At 33.7% G+C, this 25,196-nt stretch overlaps 1 protein-coding gene across 1 annotated transcript; it reads right to left on the bottom strand.

Moving 5' to 3' along the window:
* Positions 1 to 170: 170 nt before the first annotated feature.
* On the bottom strand, positions 171 to 12,187 carry LOC6567125 (neurotrimin). Its single transcript, XM_032739443.2, has 6 exons — positions 12,106 to 12,187; positions 4,809 to 5,052; positions 847 to 1,214; positions 507 to 788; positions 363 to 434; positions 171 to 277 (listed from the first exon to the last, which is right to left on the bottom strand). The coding sequence occupies exons 1-6, from the start codon at positions 12,185 to 12,187 to the stop codon at positions 171 to 173; spliced, it is 1,155 nt and encodes a 384-aa protein (XP_032595334.2).
* Between the last annotated feature and the right edge of the window lie 13,009 nt (positions 12,188 to 25,196).

Here is a 25,196-nt window from a genome sequence, read left to right on the forward strand (position 1 = left end):
CAAGAATATAATTCAATTGGTTTATTTTTTTCATTAGATGCGAAAACAAATATTTAATATTTACAATAATTAAATATATATATTTGTCGAGATTTTGATACCTGAATGCAAATCGATTAAGGGCTTATCAATATGCTTTTACCATGTAATAGAAAGAATTTCTTTTGCTTTCAAAAACATAAAATTTTATTGAACAAAATCAGGATTATGATGCAGACACCATTAATAATATTTGCCAGCCAGTCAATATGGGTTGTTGCCATATTTGCTATGTACTCTAGAAATGGTTGAAAAGAGAATTAAGTTAAACAATTGAATTGGATAAATATTTGGACTTTTGTTAAGTGGATTTTACTACGCACCTTCAATGACGATAAACTGATTGTCGCGTGTTGAGGTCTGATGCGAGTGTTGCACATGCTTTTTGGCCTTATCTGTGTATATATTGAATTAATTGAAATGTTTTTAAATGTAAGTTTTCCGCCTTTCTTCTTTTCCCCACTTACGATGTAATATAATACTGCGCTCTGTCTCTCCTAAAGCATTCCGGGCAATGCATTTGTATTCGCCAAAATCTCGCCTTGTCAGCGCTCGCAGCGTGAGCCGCATCACGATGCGATGCACATGATCGACGACCATGGAGTCGTAGGTGCCGCCCTGCAGAAGCTCCTTATCCTTGATCCAGAAATTAATCGATGCCGGCTGCGATTCGCTGATGCACTCGAGCGTCAGCTTCTGGCCCAGACCCACATAAATGGTATCGTAGCGCGTCCAAATGGTTGGCGCAACTGCAGGAATTGACAAATTGTATTCCCGAGCTGAGAGGACCTGGATAAAAATACTTACAGTTGACAACCAACATGACGCGCTTGCTGACCGTTGGCGGCACCCCGTTAGATGCGATGCACAGATAGGCGCCCATGTGGACGCGCTGAAGTTGCCACAGTGTCAGATTCTGAGCCTCCAAACTGTAGATCTCGTCCACCTGCTCATCGCCGTGTTCAGTGGGCAGCCAGAGCGGCGCATTTTCCTCGCGTCGCCAGGTGATTGTCGGTAGTGGCACACCTGTTGCACTGCACGTGAGTGTCACATTTTGACCACTGGCGCGCACCACATCCTGGCTGGTCTGGTAGTCAACAATGTCGGGCGGCACAACCACATCCAAATAGCCCATTTGGCTCTTCATCGGATCGGTGTTTATTTGGCACATGTACCTTTAGTATTTATAAATATTATTATTAACCAATATTAATTAACTGAGCAGATAAGATTATGAGAACATTATTCCGTTCGGCGTGTTGACGACACCTCTTCGATGGATATAATTATCGAACAGAATAGATTACAAATGGCAACAAATCTTTCATATTAAAAATATTAAGCTTTTTTATTTAAATGGCTCTAGAATACACGAAAACGAAATACTTGTCGCCAAGGACAACTCGCCTTTTTATTCAGGAAGTTTGTTTATAAGCGGAGGGGTTGTGTCTTTCTAAAAACAAGAGATTTTTTTTCTTAAGTCCAGAACACATTTTTATAAAATTTAGAAAAAGTTTGACTAAGTAAATTTTCTTGTTATTTATTTATTATTATTAAACATTAGTATATATCCCTTATATATACAAACATTTCAGATGGTTGACAAAATTATATAATTTAATTTTGAAAACACTTTTGATTTTGTTGACTAATTGAATTTTTCTAAAAATAATGGTTTGCTCTCTTACTATTTATAAATATATTCTATTATTAAGAAATTAATTTCTGAAGAAGAACTAGTTTTCAGAACGATCTTTTAAAATTTTTAATTTTTTATCATCGCGAATAAAAATATATCATGAATAAAAAAATAGCAGGGATATTTAAAAAATAGAAAGCATGGAGCTAGTCTGAAAATGGCTCGTCCCAAAGTGCTCATTACTGTATCGCGACGGAATTTGGTATCTAAATGGCTATATTATTCAGAATTAATTATATTCAGAATTAGGAATAAAAAAGGAAAATATAATACGAAAGTCTCTAGCGAAAAAAAACCTGGTTATTCTTCGACCTCATAATGCCTAGTCATTATAGTTCATATGAACTAGTAAGAAAAACAAGTGACACGACCATAATATAAATTTATAAATAATTAAAATCAATAATTAGGATGATTAACTTGCATAATAAGATAAATCCCAAGCGAAAAATCAATTGTATTTTATTACTTGTTTTTCAAACAAACATCAAAATAATTACAATAAAATATATAATTGAGGTCTTACGATATTTTGAAATATACCGCAGCGGACTGGCGGATAATAAGAGGCTGACTTTGTTCTGGAAGCTAAAATCGTTTTAGAATTTTAGTGGCAACACGTTGATCTAAGCAAAGCCGGCTGGCAACCTTCTCATGTGTTGTCACTGACTTTGGCAACGCTATTATACTTGCATACGGTATTCATTAGCTATAACCAAATAAAAACCCATCCATATTCAATTATCGTCTTATCTGTTTTTAATTTTTTCTTCATTATAAAGATATTAAGATATAAATTTGAAGTCTGCTGTCTATTTATTAATTGTTGAGTGTGTGAGAATATCATGCATCTAAGTGTGAACGGGGAGAAGAAGAATATATCAATACCTTGCAAACCGGAATCGACCCGATGACATTTCATTATAAATTTAAAAAGCCAGCCGATTGTTCCTATGGAAACTATATGATTATAGTCTGATTTTAATGCAATTTTCTTACGTTTATACACATTATTATTGTTGGAATATGCATGCATCGCGACATGCTAGATCTATTGTGCCTTTTCTGAGCCCATAGCTCTTCCATCATTCCCAGTTCTTGCACGAAAGCAAGAATCTTTGTTGGGTTAATTGTTATCATGTATTTAGAGCTCAAAGCATGCCTCCCAAGGATACTAAATCATTTCCTAGTTAAGGCGGTACCATCTGCTGGGATGTGGCTTCCTCGTTTTCATAAAACCGGCATAGTTTGCTCATATAAATACACAATTTGGATAGATGAATTCTTAGTCTACAATGTCCTGTCAATTGACCGGTGAGTATCCTAAGTCTATTCTTCCCAATGGTTATTTCGCTTATTATTATAGCCATTCAGAAGACATTTGGCTTGACGGAGGCCTGGTGGCTCTGTCTAGCACTTTTGTCGCCTCTGCCTTTCTTCGTTCCTGAGTTGCAGTCGTACTGTGTGTCAAAAACAAATAGGTTTCTGCTCCTGTTAGGAGCCTCTCTGCCCCCATTTGCGCTTGTTCATCGGCCGCTACATTCCCTGCTATATCCATATGACCCGGAATCCCATCTTGGCGTAAGCCTATTGTGGTCCAGCTTGGACCTCACGAACTACTCCTGACGTTATCTTCGTCCATAATGAGTTATAGGTATAAATATAAATTTATTATTTTTAGTTCATCAAATTTTAAAGCTATTATAATAATTTTCACTCCAATATTATTTTAAATTCATTAAGATTTATTCATGTTACCAGTACGAAATTTTTAAAATACAATTATAAAAGCAAAACATTATTTTTATTTATATGAAAAAAATCTTTGAACATTACGATGAATTCTGATCAGAAATTGTGTTTCCAAATTTCAATGCCGTTTTAGAAAATTTGTTTGGTATTCATAAAGTTTACAAATTGAATTTTGTTTTTGTGTACTTTCTAGTGAAACTAATAACTTTATGCGTCTGTAAATCCATAGAAACAAGAAAAGATGTTCTTTACATTCGACTGTTTTCATTTTGATTTTCGTTTTCAATTTTAATTTGGTTTATTTACGTTTAGCAGTAATGAGATTTATCAATAATGCTTTGGCGGACACATGGACAAACAGACATCCCTAAGATTGGATGGCCATATCCGTGTTCCGATAGATACGTTTCAGGTTGAAATCCGCAAATCTCCCCATTGCACAACTCAGGTTGAAATATGCCGTTGTGCCTCTTCAGGGATTCATAGTAGGATACCCGAGGGCCCCCCTTCTTGACCTGTGCCCTGATTGGTGAGTGATCCATCGGTGTACCATTTTATGCTGTGCGATTTCATCCAGTATCGTCCATTACCAACCTCCGTACACCAGTCACCCGTTATTTTCAGCCGTAATTGAACTATGTCGCAAAGCGATTCTTCAAATTTACCTTGTGCTATGATAACAATGTCATCGGCATATCTCTAACATTGAATATCCATATTAAGACCAAGGTCAACAGACCTTGAATATTTTGAAAAGCTATATAAATTGTTGATTTGAACGACATATATTCGATTATAATCATGGTTTGGTTAACAAGAACTCGTTCTCTAAATTTAAAGTACCCAACTGTTATAGACATAAAATCTGACGGATAGACGGACATGGCTACCTCGCCACTGCCGTTATTGCCGATCAAGAATATATAGACTGTTTGGGAACATAAGTTCTTTCGTTGGCTGTTACACACTTTTCCAGAACTCCATTATACCCCTTCTAATCATTTTAATGAACTCTCACGCAAATTTAAGTTCATTTGGTGTATGATTAAATCCAATGCACTTTGAATTCTATTGAAATGAATAAGTTGTTTATTGCGGACTTAAAAAGTACAAACTTTGTAAAACGTAAAAAGTTTATAATGTAAAGAATATAAATTTGTAACTAAATTTAAGGTTACAAATGAAATAATTTAATAAATTAAAATTTGGAATCAAAGAATAAAATAAAGGATATAATAAAAGGGGGTTATTAAAATACTGGGATTTAACAAAAGAGCTATTAAAATGATTTTTGATATACTACATATATTTTACACACCATCCGCGATCCGATTCGTGTACATCGCGTATACGTAACTGCCAAATGCGATGCTCCGTGTGAGTGATGGCAATGCGATGGTTCTTGGTAATGACATGGTTCTGTATGCTTAATATGGTCTGGGTGTCCACACGCAGCCAGGCCACCTTGTAGCTGACGAGATCATGAACGATGCAGGTGAGGAGAGCATCGCGTCCCACGGGCACCGTTACATTGCTGATGGGGCCACTGAATTTGGGATCCGCTAGAAGTAGAAGTAGAAGGTTGGTCGTTTAGCAAGTGGTTGACATTTACGATGTTGCCCATTATTATGTTAAATGGTGCAAGCATAACGAAGGGATGCAGAAGTGGAGTGAGAGGGATGTTTGTGCTTGTGATGCTTACAAATGCTACAATTTGGCATTTGGTAATCGCATGAAAAGGTGTCAGGTTATTTTCATAAATGATTCAATTTCTAAAAATATTTCAAATTGTTTATTCAGCAATATACGAAAATTTAATTCATCCTTATCAAATTTTCCAGATTAAAATTTACTCAACGAACACATTTTTTCTGGTCGCCATTTGTCATTTGTAATCCACAATTAAGTGCGATAATTATTTTGTACATTTGAGCGAGCGTCTGCAAAATGTCAAATGCCCAACTTCAATGGAAATGCTCTAAACTTTGCCAGATGCCCAGATGCTGAGCTAGGCAAAGTGTTTGTTGTTGCGTTTTTTCACGCTCATAAATTTTATTGTGTAAACAAATAATCTTATAATTAGGTAAATTAGCTGTCTGTTAGGGTGACCCGTAGACCCAGGAAGCCATAATCCAAAGGCCATTGAAGGATAAGCTGCTTACAAAATTTCTAACTCTTTATGAACTTGAAAGTTTATCTGAATATTTTTTTTTTAAATGCAGAGATTTATGACGCCTTCAAATGGCAACTGCTTAATAAGCATATTTGCGATTTTTTTTTAGGAAACTATATTAACTTAATATGGATGTCACTTAACCTACTATTGAGTTATCGATTTTAGAATTGTAATCTGTATGGTTCAAATCAGAATTTTAGAAAATCGCCATTCTTTTGGCCCGAACGTATATTTCTAACACGGAAAGTTGGGTCTTTTCTTTTCTTGATTCCAAGGTGAATTCTACGATTTTTTTTTTAAATATAACTAATTTCCAGAGTGTCTTATATATGGCTGCACAAAATTCGAACATCAGCTTTTAATACTTTGATACCGAAGGTATCATAGTATATTAGTTTTGTGCAATGTCTGCCGTACTGTCTGTCTGTCTGTCCTTTTGTCTGTTTATATGAACACAATTGCTTTCGACACCCTTGAAACTTGGAACATATAGTGGTCTGTGCCCGCGTCAGGCAAAGTGTAAGAATTGGAGTGCTACGTCCATCAGGGGGCTAGGAAATTGATAAAAATCGATATTGTAACTTGCCGGTGTAAGTATATATCGGTGTAAGTAAGTATCGGCATATACATTTTTAGAGCACGCCCACACCCGCCGCGCCACGAAATCTGAAATGCGTATAATATACAAATATCAATTTGTATGCTAAATTCTTCAAATTCTATAGAAAATTGGATAGTCACGCCCACTCCGCCTCCCTAAACCGAAATACCTGAAATCGATAACACAATATATCTCACACTAGTTGAAAGCTAGAGTCACCCAGTCTAAAAGGTATATTGCTAGTGACACCCTTCAAAAATCCGAGAAAACAAATTTTTGCGACACGCCCACTCCCCGCCTCCAAAAACTATAAAAGCCTGTATCTTCCGTAATTTACCAATTACCGAACTTCGAAAAAACGACACTTGCTTATATCTATCGCAATTTGAACGGCAAACTTGGACAGTACACCCACCCTATTCTTTGCTCCCTGTTATTAGCTGGTATAACGTATGGTATCAAAGTATTTCGCAGTCGGTTGCGTCCGACTGCAAGGTTATCTCTTGTTAGTTTCTGAGATCATCATTAAGTTGTAGTCCATCAAGATTTCACATATACAAACATTTTATATAGTATCGAAACGTTAAGTGATACATGGCCGTTAACTGCTAAACTTTAAGAAAGCAGTCAAAGGAGCAAATTTAATTAAAATTCCGACATTTGGAAAAGGATATTTTTTCCTAAGATAGAACTTTGCATATCTAGTTTTTAGAAATATTTTCTATTATTAACAAGTAAGAGTGATGTAGTCGAGTGAGCTCGACTGCGATATACCCTGAACCACCCAGTTGCTAAATATATTCTAGTTGTATTGCAAAATTTACCTTTGAAAGTTTTGCACCAAATTGTGAGCAGATCTGCAAGTGCGCTCTGCCGACAAACACAAACATATATATATATATATATTCGTATATACGTAAACGCAATCGTAACGTGGGTCTGCAGAATACGCACAAAGACATATTGACGCTCGCGTCGATTATCATGGCATCTCTTTCTCACACATGAGCTGGCATATATTTATGCGTACAGAAAATGCTTGCGGCTACTGATAGAAATGAGATCAATATGAGAATATATTTTCGACTATAATTTGGGTGTTTCTTATCCGATCTTGATGAAATCGATGAGACAGTTGATCAATAATATATTCTGTATAAATTAGAGGATTCTGCCTTTAAATTTGTGGCATTTATTGCTATCGGAAATTAAATGTATTTGATTTAATCGATAAAACAAAGCTAACTTGATCTGCGCCGGGTATAAGAGAACCCATAATCCAAAATTGAAGTCTCTAGGTCTTATTGTCTCTGAGATCTGCGTGTTCATACGGACAGACGGACATGGCTATATCGACTCGGCTGTTGACCCAGATCAAGAATATATGTACTTACAGGGGTCGGAGATGCTTCCTTCTGCCTGTTACATACATTTGCACGAAACCATTATACTCTTTTTACCCATTTTTAATGGGTTCAGGGTATAAAAAATACATCTCTGAAATATGGAAAATATACCTTTCTTCAAAATTGAAAATCACGCCTGTTGAACAGGCAATTTTAGTTTGAGTACAGTTTAGTTAAAAATGTATTTTATTAATTTTGAAATAAAAATTATAGATTTAAATGATATCCATATGGATTTTATAATTGACTATTAATATGCATATCCAATTTATATTTTATTTTTGTCACTTTAAAAAAAAATATATATTTATTAATATTTAAATTAATATTAATCTTTACTATTTAAATATTAATACATGAAGAACAATTATTTATTGTATTCTAGTTTTCAAAAATTGCTCCCATTCAAATTGCACGCAATTTACATTCAATTCCAAGAAACCAATTTATATGTAATAGAAAGTTAAGAACGTCAAGTTTATGCAACTTTGGCGTCGCTATTTGACACTAACTGATAATTTAAGGGTAGACACCCCACCCATCCCACATTGAACTCGTTAGTGGGGTTGCTGAACACTGGCGTCAACTTGTCGGCCATAATGGGAAACCATCACGCCCCCAAAAAGGCGAACCGTACAAAATCACATCACATGCCTAACAAGTAGCATGATTTTGCGGCTCGCCGGCGCTCCACACAGCAAATACCTAAATTACAATTATGACCAAATAATAACCCGAAAAAATGCAAAAAATAAAAATAAAAACAGAAAGAGGCAGAGAGCAAAGTCTCCTTGCAGTAACTAGAAAAATGCAAAAAGGCGGTAAATGTGCGCGTTACCTTTTTATTTGTCCATTGTGCAGTGTGTGTTTGTGTGTGTGTGTGGTTGTTTTGCCAACTAGCTTCAAGGGAGCCTATGCCATGCTATATAACCTATAATTTGCGATTATGTTTGGGTTCGGGACAAACGGCGTTCGGCTCGGCCACAACTGTTCAACTGGAGGCCAAAGACGGCCTTTGTTTGGACTGTTTCGGTTTTGTAGGTATTGCAATTTGGCCATTGCATGTTTGCGTATTGAAACATTCCACCGTCTAAACAGCTTTTTACCAATACATTCATTCCCTTCGCATATGGTATGTCTGGCGGCCAACTTAACGGCTAGAAGTTGGCTGATTACTAAATGTTTTGTTGGTTTGCATTTTGGGGCCAAATAATGAAAGACGGAAAATAAAAATAAAAATAGTTTATGCTTAAGTTAAAAGGTTTTCTATATTCCTGGGCTGTGGATCAATATCAATGACAATATTGATTGTGCTTTTATTCATTTTAGAGATAAATAAATGAGTATACATAAAAGTTTTATTTCACATTCACAAAATAAATGAATAAGAAAATATAAAATAAATAAATATAAATATAAATATATATATAACAGTTTAAAATAACGAAAAACAAGGAAACTATATAAAAAATCCGTTGATAGTATTTAAGAAGCATTATTTATAGTAGAAAAGCCACACTCGTTCGACTTTGGGCTTACAATGCAATGAGAAATAATAAAATGCAGTTGCGAAAGTGAGCAACATTTCGGCTGCATTTATAAAACTTCAGAAATCTGTGAATTGTTAAAGTAAAATAGAATTGAGGCTAAAATTACCAATAATTTTATTTCACTTCGAAGTTTTTAATGATGTACGCTTCTAGATTCATATATTCTCAAAAAAAGAATAAACCTTTGTAAATGTTCAATAGGACGTTGGTGAAACATAGAGGATAATCGTAGTAATAAGTTATTGGTACAAATAAATATATATTTAAAGCTCACTATACTGCAAAGCTAGTATAATAATTTTCATTCCAATAATATTATTAATTTAGATTTATTCATATTACCAATACGACATTTTTAAAATACAATAATAATAGGAAACATTATTTTTATTTATTATGACACAATTGTTGAACATTACGATTAATTCTGAACAAAAATGGTGTTTCCAAATTTCAATACCGTTTTAGAAAAATGATTGGTATTTGTAAATTTTACTAGTTGAATTTATACGCTTTTGTAAAGCAAAAGAAACAAGAAAATATATCCTTTACATTCTAGTTATTTACATCTCCAGTACGATGACTGTTTTCATTTTGATTTTCGCTTTCAATTTTAATTTGGTTTATTTGCGTTCAGCAGTTGTGCGATTTATCAAGAATGCCTCGGCGGGCACATGGACAAACAGACACCGCAGGTGTCTTTGCTGAATCCAACTAGTAGTAGTAGCTGTTGCCAAGGTTTTAGTCTGCACGCCTCTCACTCCGATGAACTTGAAACGGAAAGTGAATGTCCTGTCTGTTAGACACTTCAACTGTCTGCCATTTGGCGAAATGCCTGCAAGGAAATACGTCAGCACGCAATGTCTGCCAAAACGCTGCAGTTGGTCGCACTACTACCACTTACACCTCGGTACACCTCGTTCCAAAATTCAGAAACGAAAACAAAAATATGGGACTGAAAAACGCCAGCGTGCTATGGGAAGTTAACATAAAAAAACAAGTCCGATTACTCTAGTCGACAGTGCTCGACTAGATGTTATTTATATTAAATTTATAAAAAAAAAACTTTTAAAATTGTGGTTTTCATTACCTTCGGAAATGGATACCGATCGATATTTGTGAAGTTATCGATTACATTTAATAATACATGTTTATTCTAAAATGGAAGTCTATAGCTCTTAAAGTCTGTGAGATCTGTTTGCTCATACAGACGGACAGAGACATGGCTAAATTGATTCGGTCGCGTAATCCAGAATATATGAACGTTATCAAGAATATATGAACTTCATGGGGTCCAAGATGCTTCCTTTTGCTTTTTACACACAATTGTCCACAAAGCTATTATTCCCGTAATGTTTATTTTCCAGGGTATAAAAACGTCGCTTCCGCTTTGTATGTCTGCGGGGGGTAGTACCGGTCAGAACCTCCTCTATAGCTTTGTCATCGGTCGTCGGCGAGCCTGCCAATATTTTCCATGTTTATTTGCATTTGGAATTCTTGACACATTGATTTGGGCAACAATTTCTGATATATATTTATCAACACTTGGCATCCTAAGTAAAATTGCATTGTTTTTGTTTTTATGTTGTGGCTCAAAGTTTTGGTTTTACTTTATTATTTTTGTTTTGATTTGCGGCCATATTTTTGAGCAGGGTTACGGCAGGGCCGGCAAACGGAAGTCGCTCGTCGTTGCTGTTGGTGTTTCTCTGCCTACGATACATTTTGGCCACAGTTTATTCACTTAGGGAACCGTTGGACTTCCGCTTGTTAGTACCGTCAGCAGTGTGTTGTTAGTTTGTTTTTTTTGTATTTTTATTTTTAGTACGGTGTTCGTTATCATTTTTGGTAGCTTGTGCAATGCACTCAATTAGTTGAACAGCTTACTATATGCAAACATATACAGATATACTTTTTTGCCTCTGTGATAGTTATTTACAGTATTATAGGTGTTGTGCATAGCGTTTATTGGTCTTAGGTGGCGGAATCTAGAGGCTTCAAGTAAAAGTTGCCAGTCTTTTTTTTGTGATTTTAGTTTTTTGTTAATAAAATTATATTTTAAAGATGTCGAATTGATTATGTGAATAAAAATGAATATTTATAAATTATTATTAATATTATTGGAATGAAAATCATTTTATTAGTTTTTGATTGTTATTATTAGAAATATATCCATTTATACCTTGAACCTGCTAACCCGAACCTACTCTATGCTTACAGGTGAATAAAGAGGTACATTTTTCAATTTATTATTTAAAAAATAATAATAGTACATATAACTCCTTTCCCTCTATGTGCCTATATTTTAAATAGAATTGGCAACAGTACAAAGTACTCGTTTTTCTCCATTGTTTTGCAGGACACCGCAAAAGAATTCTCACAAGTTTTCCGAACAAGATCCAGAAATAATAAAACCTACAAAGCCATCAATGATATAAATAAGACTTTTCCATTTAATTAATTTTAAGAAATGGGAAAAAATTGAACATATCTGTTTAACCCGTTATCCGACTTTGAGTGTAGATTTTTGAGAATCATAAAGTTCAGCACATTTTGTAAACTATTTTACAGATTTTACATTTCATATACATATGTTTATTTAGTATAACATATTATCATTGTTTTTGAAATGACCTCAGGACAACAAGCCTTGATCGATAGAAAAATTATCGAATCCTTTTTTTTCAGCATATTGTTTAACAATATTTTTATATTTATATTTTTAACTTACTATTGAAATCTGCTACGTTTCAATAGTCACATTATTTAATATCTATTTTTTGGTTACTAAATTAAATTGGATATTTTTTAAACAATATCATCTTTTTGAATGTTTTTCAGATACTAATTATATCACTATTGACATCGCTTCAAGTGCAACTTACAATTATTCAATTCTGAGAAGCTTGCACTGCCTGACCACACAAATTGCAGTATTAACAAGATGTGAACGTAGCCTTTTTTCATTTTCCACGCTGGCTGGCTTTCACATTAGCCAACAGCAAGCTGAAGTGCGAGCTGTGTGGAGAAAACTTTCTTTATTTTTGCCACTTTCACTGCCAAAGAGTTTCCGCTGCACTAACGTGAATTTATATTTTCCGCTTTTCGCCAAAAAGTTGTGTCTTTCCGATTGCCCCGACGCGTCTGCACACAGTTACAACTGGCCGAGAACTGCGAACGCCGCTGATAATCAAGTGTCAAAATTCATATTCAAAATTCAAATGTTGCCAGGCGCTGACTCCGACTGCGACACCAACTCAAACCCTGATTCTGACTCTGTCTGCGGCACTCGCAGCGCTGGCGCTGCGCATGTGTCCTGTATACTGCCAAGTGGCGCCACAGGCGGCGGTGGTTGCTCTTGCTTGTGGTGGTGGTGGCAACGGCCTGAAGCCGACGCTGGGCAGTCGCCAAGGTGCTGCCGCTGACTGTTGCTAATTCTGCTGGTGGTACTGTCATTTCTATGGGGCTGGCTAGAATCTATAAAATAGTAAATGTTTCATTCATCAACTGTAGTGAGTAAAATATTTATATGTGAACGAATGTCGCTGTAGTTGTTACTACTGTTACATTGCTAGTATATTCTTTGATTTTAGGGTGGGTATTGTAATTGCTAATCTCAAGTCAATAACAGACAATTTTATTAAAAACATGTGTCAACTTTAAATAATGATTATTCTACACCTAAATGCCATTGGGAACGAACTTTTGGAAAACGATATGCAGCAAAGTTCAGAAAATAGTCTTATATTTAAGATCGATCTGAAAAAAAGATAACATTTAAGACTAAAAAATGATAACGAAAGGCAATCTTGGGCACATCGAGGATTACATTCTTATTTGTTTCATTTCTTAATGTGGACTAAAGGGTTTAATATTAAATTTAAAATTAAAGTTGCAAGCTAAAATATTTAAATTAAATGGGAGTAATTAGAATAAAAGTTTACAAAAAAATTAATTTAAAGCATTTAAACTTTAGTCAGACTCTCAAAATATTATGATGTTGATGTACGACTTAAACAAATATTATTAATTTGTTTAACAACTGGCTGTGAACTAAATATTTCAAATAGTTGTAGTTATATAGTATTAAAAAGTACGATATATGTATAAGTTTATAGATGCTTTAATGCCAAGCCTTTTATATACATTTTTCCTATTAGACATATGTTGATTTTTTAGCTAAATGATTTGAGCATAATAACACGCTTATTTTGTGAGATTGGTGTAAAAATAATGATTTTTTTGTATGCCTCCCCATCCATTACAAATGACGGTACACATTTAATTACCACAACATTATTATACCCTCTTCTGGGGTATATCAAGTTAGCCGAGGACTTCCAATTGATTTAATAACATATTTAATTCTGAGTGTAAAAGAGTATCAAATAACAACGAAAACTCATTTTAAAATACTGAAGAATTCAGTTGAGGAAAATTATTAAAATTAATTTAATACAAAAATAAATTAGAATTTATTAAATTCGTATGGCAAATAATGTTAAAGATATAGAGTAATTACCTGCATTTGTAATATTATTTTAATACAATTTAATTAATTATTTATTGCGAAATACATTTAGTTTTAGGTAATTATTTGCCAAACGAATTGAATTTTGTATTCAATTTAATAATTATTCAATTTGAGAAATCTGTATTAAAAGAGCAATTGACTATGTGCATAAAGTAGTTTTGACCCATGGGGTCATAACAATGTGCATAAGGTATAGGTCTTTATAAAAATAAATTATTAAAATTAAAATTAAATGTAATAAAAGTATAGAATAGTATAATATAATATTTTCAATTTTATTTAAAGTTTAATTTTTTAATAATCAAAGCAGTATGCATTTTTATAGTGGGTGTTTTAGAGTCGTGTTGCTGATTTTTGTACATTTCATTTTGATTTGGTTGCAACTGTTAGCTTTTGCCACCTGGCAACAAGCAGCCCGGCCAAATGCTTTGGCAACTCTCCCTTTCGAAGAACGCCATTTTGCTGTCTAATTAAGAACCGAATGCCACACATATTCGCATGTGATTTAAATCACAGCTTTTGTTTACTCATAGCTTTTACTTTTATGCAATATTCGCACTTTTGCCGTGTTTCATGTGTGACCGGCAAGATGCGCTAAGTATGCTTTATTATTTGCGCATAATTAGCGTATTTCGATAAGAATAAGTGTAATTGCGAAGTTCCTGGGGAAATGTTCGAGTTTCTGCTTTTATTGCAATAAACAAGTTCGTGGGAAAACTTTGGAGAAAATTTGTTGATGATGTGAATTGTTTTAGTTGAAGTGAATTTTTAAAACATATAAAACCGATTTAATAAATCATGTGAAATATATCACATTTTACAAAAGAGGTAAAAGTAAAAATGTTGGGAAAAACTTTTGAGCTCGCAAATTATTAGTCATTAATAAAGTGTGGATTGTTTCAAAGAAAAATAATAACATGAATATTAAGAAAATATAGCCTTAAAGTGAAGGTTTGCTGCGCTTTTTTTTAAAGATGTTTTATGTTCTTAAAACGTGTAAGCATAAATCGTCAGTGTGGTATGTTCTTTTTGGTTATTTTTGGTGTTTAGATTTATGTGTGTTAATTATACTGCATTGGTCAGTCTTATATATTTAGAAAGAGGTGAAATTTACTTAGCACGTACATTTACAAAGCTTTTCACCAAGCATGAGTGCTAAAAGCTTTTTGTCTCTTATCAAAGTTTTCAAACTAGTTGGGAACTTTAAAAAAGTATATATCGTATTACATTCACAAAACCGATGAGTGATTGACTAAAATTAGGAAAAAATTCAAAAACTTTTCAATTTTATTTACCCATGCTTTTAACATTATTTCTTTAAAAATTAAAAAGTATAAATGTAAAAATTTTTTTTAAAATCATCCCAATTGAAATAAAACAATCTGTCAATTATTTTAAAGCTTTTTTTTATCCAGATCCATTTGATGCTTACAATAATAATTGTTTTTAAAAAATTTTATTGTTGAATTTAAGTAATATACAGCATGAATTATTCGCATGTTATTGTGAAGCCTTAAGCATCTAGTCATTTAATTAATAATGAAATGAGCACACACAAGTGGCTTATTTGTTTTAATAAAATTTATTTAATTACGCGATGCTTAATTATGAAAAAAAATTAATGCAAAAGTCTCATTAGAAATTCATGGCAAAACGAGTATCGCACACAAGCAGCCCTTGTAATGAGTGTGAATACACTCGACTTTTGTTGTGTGCACTAGCACTTATTATTGTTGTTGCTGTATTTATTTGCACAATATCAACAATAGTAGTAGCTGTAGCAGTGGCTGTAACAATACAATAAACATTAATGTTTAAGCACAGACAAATAAACATAAACATTTATGTCAATAAAATGAACTGATGCTTGACCTGTTCGGTCAGATAAAATGGTTGTCTGGTTCATGCGAAACGGCAGACAAACACACACAGACACACACACACACACACACACGTATGCACACACAAACATATACACATTGATGGGGACGTGCCAAAAGCTGCTCCATTTTAGTTAATTGCCAGTTCAAGCCTTGACCTGGGCCCATATCCTTTTGCAACATCTTTGTCGAATGCTTTCGAGCGTCTAAATATTTTTAGTCAAAGGCTGCAGCCGCATGCACGACTGACCACTGTCCCCAGCCCCACACGCGTCCCCTGGATGGATCCATGCTCAGCATCAGGTGTTGACCGACTGCCAATTCGATTTGCCAAAACGCCGTCTCTTGTTCCTGTAAATGCCGAACTGATGTGAACTGAACTGTTTCTGATGCTTCTGTTGCTGCTGCTTCTGCTTTTGGGCCTAATTGAGTTTGCATACGGCTTGCTTTGAACAATTAGATTAGCTGTTCTCAACTATGTATGTATTCTAATTGTGTTGTGGTGCAAATTCTATAACAATATGTCGGATCTTTTAGAAAAGCAAGGCAAGCTGAGCATTTTCCAAACTTAAAATGTTGTTTAATAAATGTTTTTTTCAAGAGGTTGTCACTTCTCGCCCTAACCAAAGCTATAAAGTTTTGCATTAAGACTTGAATATATTTATGTTGTAATTATTTTTTTTTTACATGGTCAAGTATAATTTGGCTATAGACTTACTTTTAAATAATCACATACTCAAAAAATATATTTGATTTGCTTAAAAATTCAATTTGACAACGTGGCTCACTTTTGTTTAATTGCAACTGCAAAATTAGGCTTAACATTTGCGCCAATTATATTTATTTCAATTGAGGATTCATTTTTCTCTTTCATTGCATAAAAAATATTGGGTATTTCACATTTGCCTTAAATATGTCTTCATAAGCATTTGTTGATCGAATAAAAACTATTTCACACTGAAAAAAAAAGTTCATAATAATATACTTTCATTTGTTTGTTTTCAGAAAGCACAAAAAGTTAGTGGTTCCTTGTGAAAAAACTTAGTTTAAATTAAATTAATTTGTGTTTGTCTCTGTTCAACAACGCGGTTGCTACTTACACGCGATGTCCATCAAAAATTAGTAAAACAGGGTATGCCTATCTTGTGAGTCTGTATGTAATAAGCAGAATAGGAAGCACATTCTAGGAAGGCAGAAAAGGGTTTCAATGCCTATATAAGAGATAAAGACTTAAAATATTGATTAAGTTTATTTCAATTTGTCTAAAGCGATTGCCATAAGAATAGCAATTTTGATTGAGTTTGGTCTTTATAGAAAAATCTCAAAAGTTCTCAAAATACCTTCAGCAAATGAGTATTGCTTCCACACATACATATAAGAAAAGTTCAATTGTATTCGTATTTTAGATGTTAAGCTCTATATTTGTTGGCCAATAGAGAATTTTTTTTTTTTTTTTTTTTATTTTTTAATATATCTGATAGTGTACGAATTAAGTGCAGGTTGGATTTATAATAGGCTTACAACTGGTTGCGATATGAATGTGTACTAATCTGTATTTTAATAATAAGCATTTAATTAAATTATATATATATCTTTTTTATTTAATATATTTAAATTTGTTGATATTTAATTCATCTCGTCCATTTTAATATTCCTATTACTCTTTTACATACATTTTTTTATTGTTATCCGTCTATTGTTGTCCCCCTCAATGTTATGATATAGTCACAGTTTATTGTAAACAATACCGTAAAAGGCTTAATGAAATGAAATTAATTAAAGTTAAGCCACCTTAAGCAGAATCCACAATTAGGTGGGTTGATTTCTGATATACATATTTGATCTGATATATTCAAGTATTTCAATTTCAGCAAGTCCAGTGCCAAACAGATTTAAAAGGATCAACCATAAAAATATCCTTTTCATTGTGAGTCCAAATTTATTTTAAGTCGCAAATATATTTAATTATTAAAAAGTGTTATGCTCAATTAAAAAATAATTTAGAGGTAAATAAAGTTAATTAGAAGAAGGATAAAATATAACTAATAATATAAGCCTAAATCATTGCATAGTTTGCATACATTTAGTGTTTAACTGTACTGAAATTTTTAAAAACTTCAGAATTTCTCTAAGAAAAAAACAGCAATTATTAAAAAAAAAGTATAGATTAAAAATGCTTATAAGCTCGCAGCTAAGTAGAGAAGCGAACTCTCCAATGGATTGCCAATACATTTTACAAATGCATTGCACAGCACTCACACACACATACATATCAATAAATATTGAAATACTTATGAATCTAGGCAAATATTTGATGATGCCGGTTGCCCCACAAAACGAGTTGCATATAATTCCCAAGTGGGCGGGAATCAACACCAAATGTAGCATATTTTTCATTTCGACAAGAGCAATATTGCTTTTAAAATGCATGAAAAATAGAGAGAAAAAAACGTATTTCACAAATAAAAAAATGAGTGAATATAATATATACGCAACAGAAAAACTAACAAATGCACAGAATGGCAATGCCAAAGCAACAACAACAAAGCCAGCAAATATTTAAAAAAGCTTTTAAGTGTTATTGATAGCTGAGCGGAATGGCGTTGAGTTCTCTAAACCCTCCCCTCCCCAAACATCTAGCCCAGAGCCAAACTCAACCCACTCTGCACTCTGCAGTATTGTGTTTCATGGTTTTGTGCTAACGCTTTTGCATTTGTTTTTGTAGATCTGCTCGAAGCTGTTCCGCTGCCTTCGTGCTGTGTTTTACTGTGGCAGGCAAAGTGTGCTTCCGGTTATTTAAATGCTAACAAATACAAATTGTTGGGCGTTTGCCGGACAGCACTCAACAGTTGTTTGGCTCGGTTTGCTTCGGTTCGAATTGTGCGGCAAGGCCTTCCACTTTTTATCTTTTTGCAGCAACAGTTTTGCATATTTGGGTTATATTTCAATTGTTGCTGATGGTTCTCTTCTCGGTCCTTCAGCTAGTCTGTTCAATCTGTCGATATGATATATAGGATTATTTCGAATTTTAATTAAATATAAATAGCATTTTAAAAAGAATAAAATAATAATTTTAAATACTTGTTTTATTTTATATTATTAATTTACATTTTTAAAAATAACGCTAAATAGCATAAAACTATCAGATATTTCATTTGAAATTTTTGTTTAAATAATTGCGCAATTAGTTAACCATTAAAATATATTAAAATACTAGATTCAATATTTCTTTTAGGTTATATTTCAATTGTAGCTGGTGGTCTGTTCAATCTATCGTTTATAAATATATAATGATTATTTAGAATTTGAAATAGCATTTTTATAATATTAAAAATAGTAAACTGTAATATTTCATAAAATTTATTCATATTTTGAAAAATTTGTGAGATATTAAATTTCATTATTTTATTTAAGAAATTGTAAAACAGGCTAAAAAATGTTAATTTATCACACAATTCTCAACAAATCTTGATTCTTGATTATTTTCCCATATAAATTTTTATTTTTTTAAATATGTTTTCATTTTTTGACCAGAAGTTGAAGATCATTGAAACTTCGGCTTTGCCTTAGCTGCGGCTGCATTGCAACTTATGCCACTTTGTTAATCCATGGACGAGCACTTGGGGAATAACATGGACGGCTTTCAGAACACGCTTTCACGCCATATCAGGAAACCCGGACAAAACCCACGATGAGTGCATATTTTGTGCGCTATATACTGGACAAAATTTATCGCTTCGTTTTGCTTCTGCACTACATGGTATATTTATTTGTACAATTTTGGCATTTTGTTTTGTACACATTGTGGTCCATTGTTTTTATCAATATGCCGTCGGATGCGACGTACAGGGAACGGAGACTGTGCCATTTCTCTCTGGACAGCAAACAGCGGCAAAAATATTCAATAGATTCAATATGGCCACGTATTCTGACTCTAGGCAAACAAATGTAATTTGAAGGAATTGGTGAGCGAATGATGATTAAGATGGAATAAGTATATTTTTAAATTTAAATACTACACAAATATGTATTGGATTTAAAATATGCGAAAGGGAAAATAATGATATTGATGAAAGTTTGTAGACCATTATTTATTGAATAAAACCAACTTCTTTAAGGTACATTTCTTATTTAATAAAATTATTTCTTAAACAAGGTGATATCTTCAGTATTATTAGTGGATAATTTGCTGTATGAAATTACACTTAGGAAACATTTTGATTGCATTTTATAAAGTTATGTTCGGTTAGGTTATTCTGAAAACGGTGCTTTTTTTTAAATTCCAGGGTAAATTCCAAACATTTTAACGAAATCTGTTACTTATATTATTATTAAAAATTAGTAATTTAAATTTTCTAAATTGCAGGTGAATTTTTTCTGAATGCTAATTCAAATTGAAAAGAAGAGAAAACTCATTTAATTCAAATGTTGTTTTACTTTTCTCGCAATTTATTTATGTTGTTGTATTTTCGTTTGTACTTAATAAAATCAATGAATATCTATTTTTAGCTCCGATAATTTATGTATATGAGTTTCGATAAATAATATGTTTGTGTATTTAATGGCATGCATTTAAAATTAAGCAAATTTGTTCTCATTGCAGTTAACTTTTGGAAATCTAACTAGGAAGAACGTATACAATTTGAACCCAGCTATGCCTTTTGTTTGAATAATTGACCAATTCAGTATGCACAAAAAAAAGAAGATATCAAACAAACTTTTGACCCAATTGCATGTTTAACTTGCACCCTTGCGAGCCCTTCAATTATGCATAAGCCGCTGCTCGGGTTATTATGCAACTACTCTTGCAGTCAAGTGTATATGTATGTAGGGTCAGAGATTTCCACAATGCCAACCGACGCGGCGCAACAATATGAGAAAAGCGCGTGCCACAACAAGTGGCAAGAATGTGGCCTGAAAGAAATGCATTCCATACTTTAAGGCGCTTATATGCTCAGCACCCAGTGCCAGCGACAGACAGCGAAGTCACATTTGCTTTACGCCATAAATAAACTGGCATATGCAGCATGAAGTATGCTCTAATGCAGTCGCAGCTAGAGCTGGAGTTCTGACAAAGAATTGCAGCGTCCGTCGCGTGTGGCAAGATAAATCTCAACAAGTTTTTATGAATTTCTTCTGCATTTTGTGCAACTTCTTGCACTTTGTTTCTTTGTGATTTTCTTTATTTTTTTTGTGGCATGACAAAAGTCGACAACATAAGCCAACCAGTTGGCAGACTTTTAAAAACAGCCAAGTCAGGCAAATGCACCAAAACGTATGCAGCTTTATGTGCTGTGATATATGTATATTTACTCTAATGTCTCACAGAATTTACTTGCCTTTGATTTGCATCTCTATGCGTGCTGATGCGTGCGCGTTGGTGTGTGTGTGTGCGTGATGCATTACATTCAACGGGCTCATTTAACTGACAAACAAATATCGAGCATACGCCATGTTGACCCAATTTTCAACAGCAAAGTGTTTTCGCTGCATTGCTTTGCTTTTTGTGTGGCTGCTTCTGTTGTCCTCTACTCCTCTATGCTTTTTTTGTTTTGTTTTTAGTTTGCCATTGCAACTTGTATCGTTGTCCTGTGCATTGTCCTGTGTATTGTCCTGTGTGTGTTTGTGTGTGCTTTTTGGCGCTTTTGCAATACCTTTCGGTCATGCTTTGTACTGCAACCCAATATTCTATCCAAACTGTGTGTGCGTGTGTTTAAGAGTGTATGCAAGCTACTTAGCTGTCTGTCGCTTCTTGTTTATGTTATGTTCGAAAATGAACGCTTTGTGTGCGCTCTTAAGTTTGCTCTTAGCAGCCGACTGGAAGTTTCCAGTCTAGCTAAGAGCTTTATTTGTGGTTTCTCTTTCAATTTTATGTTTACGATTGGTAGACCAAGTTACCATCAAGAGATATTTCAATATCTTAGTTAACTTGATTATATATTTGATTATTTTAAGCATAATTTTCTTATCTGCTGGGAACATATTACGTATAATGATGTCCTTTCAGTGAGTATCTTAAAGTTAATTTTAAATGTATACATTGAATTTTAATTCATGTTATTATTTAATCCGCTTGAAATTCATAGGTGTATTGTGCAAAAGTATTTCTTAATGAAAACAAACTTTGTTTAAAATTTATTTCCCTTTAAGTTTCAAAATATTTATTCACCAAATATTTCTATAGTCTGAAGAACATTTAAATTTGATGAATATTCGTTTTGAAAAGCAAAAGCTAAATGAAAATTTGGCAGCTGTAATTTGGAAAAGTGTCATTCAAACTTTGAGGAAACCCATCAAAAATGCACTTAAAAGCTTAAAAGTGGCAAGTTATTGACACACTTAAGCGAGCGCTGGCGAGCGATCACAATTCAGATGCTTTGGCTACAAGTGTGGCACTGTTTTTAAAAATAATTTCATCAAGTTCTGACATTTTTTACAGCTTTTGTTTTGTTTATCCATCAAAAATAGTAGTGCAACAACTGTGTGCGGCAGTTCAGTTGTTGACATGTTGCAGCTGCAGCTGAAACCAGTCAGATACTGCTGCTTTATAGAGTATATGCTTAGAGACAAGCATGGCTCACAAGATAATTGCCGAAAGTTGTTTAAAAAAAGGAAACTTTTTGCCCAACATTTTTGCTGCTAGTCAAAAAGTTTGACCGTTGGACCGTTGGGTCAAGCTGTGTCCTGCCCCAAAAAAGTTGGCTTAACATTTTATTCTATCTAATTGAGTGTGTTTAAAGTTTAAAGTATGCCAAAGTTTGTTCAAAAAGTTGCCGATTTAAGCCAAGTGAGCGATTCTAGACCAATATAGCCAATAACACGCTGTCACAAACTGTTGCATACTCACAGCCGCCCACATTTGCCCATTGTTATTAATATTATTATTTTTATTACTGTAATTGAAAAAAAAAACTGAGTTGTCGGACACATTGGCGTTATTATTGTTATTCTGACTTACGCATTTTGATTGAGTTCAGAGAATTTTTTAATTTATTTTTAACGCCCACTGTTCTGCAGGAAATGAACGTGGTGCATAACTGGCGGCCAGTTGCAAATGCCTCGGACGTTTCCGTTGTGTCAATAAAAAATTCCACTGCAGCGCAGACATGTTTGTGTATGTGTAAGTGCACAATAATAAAGTAACACAAATCCCAATTTCCGCCAATGCATATGGCGAATATTTCATGATGCACCCTACATATACGCAATATGCATATCAGCAGTTTTTTTTTGTTGCTACTGCTGTTGTTTGGTAAAAACAGCCTTATCACAGGCTTACTATGTTGTTTGCTCACGCTCTAAAGAAAAGTGTCATAAAAAGTGCATATTTTTGCAAATCATTTTCAGTTATGCTGATAATGATTGTATTATGTGACTTTCTGCTTATTTGTTTAGCATCTATAAATGGAAGTTCATTGCACTTGCAATATGTTAAAAGTGTACACAAGAAATATCACAACAAATTTTATATGTGGCTTGTAGCCTATTTACTTTGCTTTCGTTGAAAGTTGAATATAAATAGAAATATAATAATATTTTTATAGTCCAAATAATTATTTATTGCTTTAAAGTGCCCTGTGCTGAATAGCTTAGATTTTAGTTTTTATGTATTTTAATTAAGAATTTCATAAAGATTTAATTTGAATTTAATTTAAATGAATTTGTTTACACTGAATAATTTTAATTATGAACAAAAATAACGTAATTTAAAATAAAGTAATATATACTGATCATTTTAGATTTTTAGATTTTTTTTCATTTTTGATCAGTTTTAATTTTTTGACTTTGGTGACACTCCCACATTGATAACAATTACAAATAAGCCCTGGCAAACTTTGCATATGATTTTAAGCTTAACTGCAATTAAAGCTTCCTGGCAACTGCAAGACAACAACAAAAAACAACATGAAAAAACACCAAACTGTATGCATAAACTTTGCCAGCAACTCATAACTTTTACTTTGAGAAGAGGCACAGTGCAGACGAAGAGTGCAGGGAAGTTGGACTGCAGCAGCGGGAGCAGGATTTGGCAGCAAGGCAACAATAACCCAAAAGAGAAAACTTAACAACACTCTGCGGCGTGTGTGTATGTGAGTTAATAATAAAATATTTGCGAATTGTATTTTATTCGTGAGTGCTGGACTTTTAGAATAACTGTGAATAAAACAATACCAATTTAATTTTTCCTCAAAACTTTATTAGTTTTAGTTTTGCCAAATTTATGTATTATTTTCATCATACAAGTTAAGATTATTCATTTGAAGTTTATCTTAGAAAATCAATATAATAATTTTTCTAGATAATATTATTGCGATATTGAAAATTATTTGTTGTATTTGATTTCTTTTACACATATGGAACATTTTTTAAGTAATTTTCAATTATGCTGAGGAAAATAGTTTATATGCAATATGCCCTATTTGTTATTTATACAGAGTGTGCAACACTGAAAACTTTGCCAAAAGAAAATAAATTTTTGTTGCGGTTGTTGCTATTGTTGCTGTTGTTTCTTTTTTGCTGCAGCTGGTAAGAATACCCAAAGTGTTAAGTGCGCGGTTTTTGGGGCTGATGGCATATGTTCCGTTTCTTGTACTTCAACTGCTACTTCTGCTTTTGCATCTTCCACTATTTTGGGTGGCAAGTTTTAAGAGCAAACTTTATGCTCTAATTTCCGAAAAGGAGAAATTAGCAAAGTATTTGCGCCATTGCCATATCATAAACTGGTGCAGCTATATAGGCCCCAGCAAGCTCTCTCTGTGGGTGTGTGTGTGTGTGTGGGTATGCGTTTATATGTGCGTGTGTGTGTCTAAATGTGTTTGTATGAGAGTTGCTCACAAAAGTCACATAAATTTGAAATGACAGCAGCGTTTTACAGTTTTTCGAGGTCGTGTGGTAATAAAGTTTTCCACATCGAGAATATGAACGAAGAAGAGAGCCAGAGCGAGAGAGCGAGAGCGATGATAAAGAGAGAGAGAGAGAGCGATGATAGAGAGAGAGAGACAGAGAGAGAGAGAGAGAGAGAGCAACAACTGTTCAAAGCGACGCATGATGACAGTCCAAAGTGGCAGCTAGTTAGACTCTGGGGCAGCAGCTGGGCGGGACCAACACTAACACCCTAACCAAATCCCACCCCCACATTCTCATCCACATCCGTTGCCATAGCACATGCCTCGTAAAATATGTTTATGTCTGTGTAGAGTCGCCCATAGGCCTGGCCAACTCTATATGCACTCTGTATTGCTGTGTTGAGCTGCTCTATGAAATTATGCAATGGGGATTATTTTAGTTAAATTGCCCGACTGCGTCGAGGGTCACTCGGCCATTCAGACGTACAGACACTTATATAGTCTGACTGACAGCTATGGAATGAGTGCGACTGTTGAGTTTCGACTTGACCAACTTTATGCTCTGATCAAATTTAATTTCTTGCTGCGCACATAAATATATAAATACGAATAAAGTACAATTTTCAACAAACATTGTACCTATACAAGAAATACGAATTTGTATAAGAAAAAAAGTTGTATATGTATATTATCTCGAAATATTTTATTGTATCTGA

This window comes from Drosophila grimshawi, unplaced genomic scaffold, assembly GCF_018153295.1.
Source record: "Drosophila grimshawi isolate 15287-2541.00 unplaced genomic scaffold, ASM1815329v1 contig_1377, whole genome shotgun sequence".
Lineage (NCBI taxonomy): Eukaryota > Metazoa > Arthropoda > Insecta > Diptera > Drosophilidae > Drosophila > Drosophila grimshawi.

What these genes read in the sequence shown, in the direction of transcription:
- LOC6567125 (XM_032739443.2), bottom strand. Translation starts at nt 12,187, where the DNA reads ATGAAAAAAGGCTACGTTCACATCTTGTTAATACTGCAATTTGTGTGG. An exon ending in CACGAATCGGATCGCGGATG is followed by an intron (nt 1,215 to 4,808) that starts GTGTGTAAAATA and finishes TAAATACTAAAG; the next exon opens with GTACATGTGCCAAATAAACA. An exon ending in CGTCATGTTGGTTGTCAACT is followed by an intron (nt 789 to 846) that starts GTAAGTATTTTT and finishes CAATTCCTGCAG; the next exon opens with TTGCGCCAACCATTTGGACG.